At 43.7% G+C, this 4,085-nt stretch overlaps 1 protein-coding gene across 1 annotated transcript; it reads left to right on the top strand.

Annotated features, from left to right (window-relative positions):
* Positions 1-512: 512 nt before the first annotated feature.
* Positions 513-2,422, top strand: RB195_011991 (uncharacterized protein; the record flags this gene model as incomplete). Its single annotated transcript, XM_064193641.1, has 2 exons — positions 513-624; positions 2,283-2,422. The coding sequence occupies 2 exons, from the start codon at positions 513-515 to the stop codon at positions 2,420-2,422; spliced, it is 252 nt and encodes an 83-aa protein (XP_064051224.1).
* Between the last annotated feature and the right edge of the window lie 1,663 nt (positions 2,423-4,085).

Genomic DNA, 4,085 nt, shown 5'->3' on the forward strand with positions numbered 1-4,085 from the left:
GGAGAGGGGGTGATCCCGTCTATTTGTTCCTAATTTCCGTAAAAAACGGCCCCGAAGATGCGGCGCGTGCACAAGGCTGGCGCGCTCCAATCGAACTCCTTGTAGAAAATAGCGCGCTGGGATGCCCGAAGCCGTATCTTCCGGACCGTTTTTTACGGCAATTAGGAAGAAATGGAGGGAATCACCCCTCTCTCCATAATCTACGATCCCGTATACGAATACTCCACCTGAAATCCGTACCACCTCAAATTTGTGGAGTGATGAATTTAAGAGAGAATAAGTAGGACGGATGTAGCGATTCTTTTTTTATTTTTAAGAAATTCGATGGTTCAAAACTCACCACGACAATCTAGCTTCTCATTCTAACCACTGGATCATCCACGGATCAATAAATTGGTGCAAAACCTACCTGGTGCATAAACACCTGGTGCATGATGGTGCAATGGCTAGCTACCGCCTAGAAAACCTCACCTTATTATTTTATTTATGTTATATTTCATTCTATTTAAAGCATGGGTGTAGCGCCGCCGACAAGAGGACCGCTGTGCACGCACGATCGATGGATCGAACCCGTCCCAGTGCCAACCAAGCCTTTCATCCGATCCGGGGTCGACAAACAAATCGGTTGGCCCCCGCAAGTCATCATTGTATAGGCCAACACGTGCCTCGAAAGAAACCTCAACGATTAACGCATTGCCGGAAAATGCGTTAATCATCCCAAGAGAATTGGTGCACCAGAGACTTTACCCTTTTATGGCACTTTATTTTATTTATGATCATGTGGTGAAGTAGAATTATGTTGTTTTGATGTTTTCTATTCAAATTCGAGCGCTAATGGTTCCGTTTATAAATGTCCTGAGATATTCCAGTCATTAAAAGCATCAGACCTCATAAATCTAAGGTGGTACGGATTTCAGGTGGAGTATTCGTATACGGAATCGTAGATTATTGAGAGAAGCGCGATTCTGTCTATTTCTCCCTAATTGCCGTTAAAAACGGCCCGGGAAGATACGACTTAGAGCGTTCCAGCGCGCTATTTTCTACAGTGAGTTCGATTGGAGCGCGCCAGCCTTGTGCACGCGCCGTATCTTTCGGGCCGTTTTTTACGGAAATGTGAAAGAAATAGACGGAATCACCCCCTCTCCTTAATCTACGATCCCGTACACGAATTCTCCACCTGATATCCGTACCGCTTCGGATTCGTGGGGTGCCTGCCTTTAAAAAGTATTCCACTGAACTTTTTGTTTTTCCCCTCTCCAGATATATGTGCGCCGCGTGAGAAAAACAAGAGGAACGCCGAAGAGAACCCCATCCCATCAACATTCGTATATGATTAATATTATGGACTATATAGTGTTGATGGTAGGCAATTCTTAACCGAATATTGGAAAATTTTTGAAATTTCATCCAGCAAAAAAAATACACATAAACATAAACACATCAAAACTCCTTTAGATACTATGTTTATAATTAAAGCCTTTCAATCAGGTTACCGAAAACTTCATTCACTCATTCATTCATTCATTCATTCATTCATTCATTCATTCATTCATTCATTCATTCATTCATTCATTCATCCGTTCATCCGTTCATCTATTCATCTGGTCACGCAATCACTCATTCGTTCATCTATTCACCTATGCTTTCATTCTTCTATTCGTCTAGTCATTCATTCATTCATTCATTGTTCATTCATTCATTCATTCATTCATTCATTCATTCATTCGTTCATCCGTTCATCCGTTCATCTAGTCACTCACTCACTCATTCGTTTATCTATTCACCTATGCTTTCATTCTTCTATTTTTTTCTCGGATTTGAGAGGAGTTCCTTTGTGAAATCCATGGTGAGGGGTACAATGATAGGGGAATACTATACATACTCGAAACGGTTCAATTCCCTTTTCATGGGCACCGTTATTCGGTTAAATACGGGGTACCAGAACATATGTGCTACTGTAGACAACTTCTGCCCTCCTAGCCTCGTTGGTTCAGAAATTAGAAGCGCTGAAAGCGGTAAAAAATGTTCAAAGTTCCTCCAATCGATGTAGGACACATTGTTCTGATTCGTTTAATTACGTTACGTTATCTTCTACCGTGGCCACCCGAATCATCAACATTAATTTTCAACAAGTATTCTCGCACATTATGAGAAGAATCGACGATAGATGGACTAAAAGAACGCTGGAGTGGATCCCAAGGGACGCTAAACGCCCCCGAGGGAGACCGCCAACGAGATGGGGTGATGTGTTCGCTAAACGGATGATCCAGCTGAGAGCTCAGGTGGACACGGCTCAAGGACCCCGTCAATGTCACTGACGAAAATTGAGAACATCTTGGATGACAATGGCGAGGGAACGAAACGAGTAGAAGAGATGTTGGGACTCCCACGTCCAGTGAAGACGGGCCATCTAAGTATCTAAGTAAGTAAGTATTCTCACACACGAAATTTTAACACATCTGAAATTTTTATGAAGCCCTGATTCCAACCACCATGCTCGAAATGTCGTGAAATTTTCCGTAAACGCTTTTTTTTAAATATCTTCATCGACACGTAGACACATCGACACTATCTATGAGAGTTTTCTTTTCAAAACATCTCCGCTGATGCTTTGAGATAATATACACAATCCCTGGAATGGAAATGTGTTATACTTCCCGAATTCTGGGCAAGATGTTCCGTAAGAGGCAATTTTCTTGACGTCTTGGTCTAAGCATTTCGTCAGGATGTGAAGAAACATAAAACTGGCCGAAATTTGAGACATTAAAAGGGGATTTTCGGTTTTTTCTCGGTCATCTTCAATTCTCTTTGAATTTATGACTGCATTCAGTGCACGTCTCCATTTCTACCAGAAAAAAAGAAACTCAAAAGATGGTGTCTTGAGCTTCTACGCTTCTTGTAATATAATGTGTGTAACGCAAGATATTTATTCATTTATTTATTGAAAACACTGGTAGGTAAACCATAAAACAAACAAAAGATGGAAGTATGGTATGTAGTTTAATCATAGCGTAACGTTGTTGATGCGGTGCTATAACGGAAGCAACAGTCGTATCACAGCGAGCACAACCAGGACGCTTCGGCGTAAGCGGCTACACTCGAAACGGTACGTTGCTGCTTACCCCACCGCGATCCATGTGGGACCCCTGCCGGTCGGACTATAGAGCTGTGTAAGGGTCCCGAAAAGAGCCCCGGCGACTGTGCAATTGTGCTGGGCTTCAGTTCGTTTTGATCCGGTCTACGGTACTTGCTGGACCACTCCCTTCGAACGCAGGGGTTTGGAGATACAAAAAGATCGGCTGGCGGTCATGTGTCTCACATTGGATCATTTGTAGCGTTTATAACATTTAGAGAACGTACCCGCCTTAACGGCTGTAGAACCGGTCATACAGGTGTTCTCCATCTTTCAATCGATAGACAGAGTTGCTGTGTACTGTTTACTACATATTACTGTGTAATAAATACTATTCAAAGGTGGGTGTAGCTCAGTCAGTGAGAGGATACGCTGTTACTGCACGATCTATCATTGGTTCAAAACCGCCCTGATGCCAACCAACCCATTCATTCCTCTAAGGTCGATAAATTGGTACCAGACTTGTCTGGGAGGATAAAAACACTGACTTGACAAGGCCACTACACACAACTTCTACACGCCGTTTTTTTGAACGACGATAAGGGCAAGTGAACAAAACTACGCTCGGTTCCGCGATCTATTATCCGAACTCTTCCCGGTTGTGTGTTCCGCACCATGTCATAATCGTGATACGCTGCCCTTAAAGGCATCACCCCACGAATCTGAGGTGGTACGGATTTCAGATGGAGTATTCGTATACGGCATATTAGATTATGGAGAGGGGGGAGTGGGGGGGGGGGAGGGGGTGATTCCGTCCATCTCTTCCTAATTGCCGTGAAAAAAGGCAGGAAGATGCGGCGCGTTCACAGGGCTGGCGCGCTCCAATCGAACTCGTTGTAGAAAATAGCGCGCCGGAACGCTCGAAGCGGCATCTTCCCGGTCGTTTTTACGGCAATTAGGAAGAAATGGACCACATCACCCTTCTCTCCATAATCTACGATCCCGTATACGA

The sequence above is a fragment of the Necator americanus genome, chromosome III, assembly GCF_031761385.1.
Source record: "Necator americanus strain Aroian chromosome III, whole genome shotgun sequence".
Classification (NCBI taxonomy): Eukaryota; Metazoa; Nematoda; class Chromadorea; order Rhabditida; family Ancylostomatidae; genus Necator; species Necator americanus.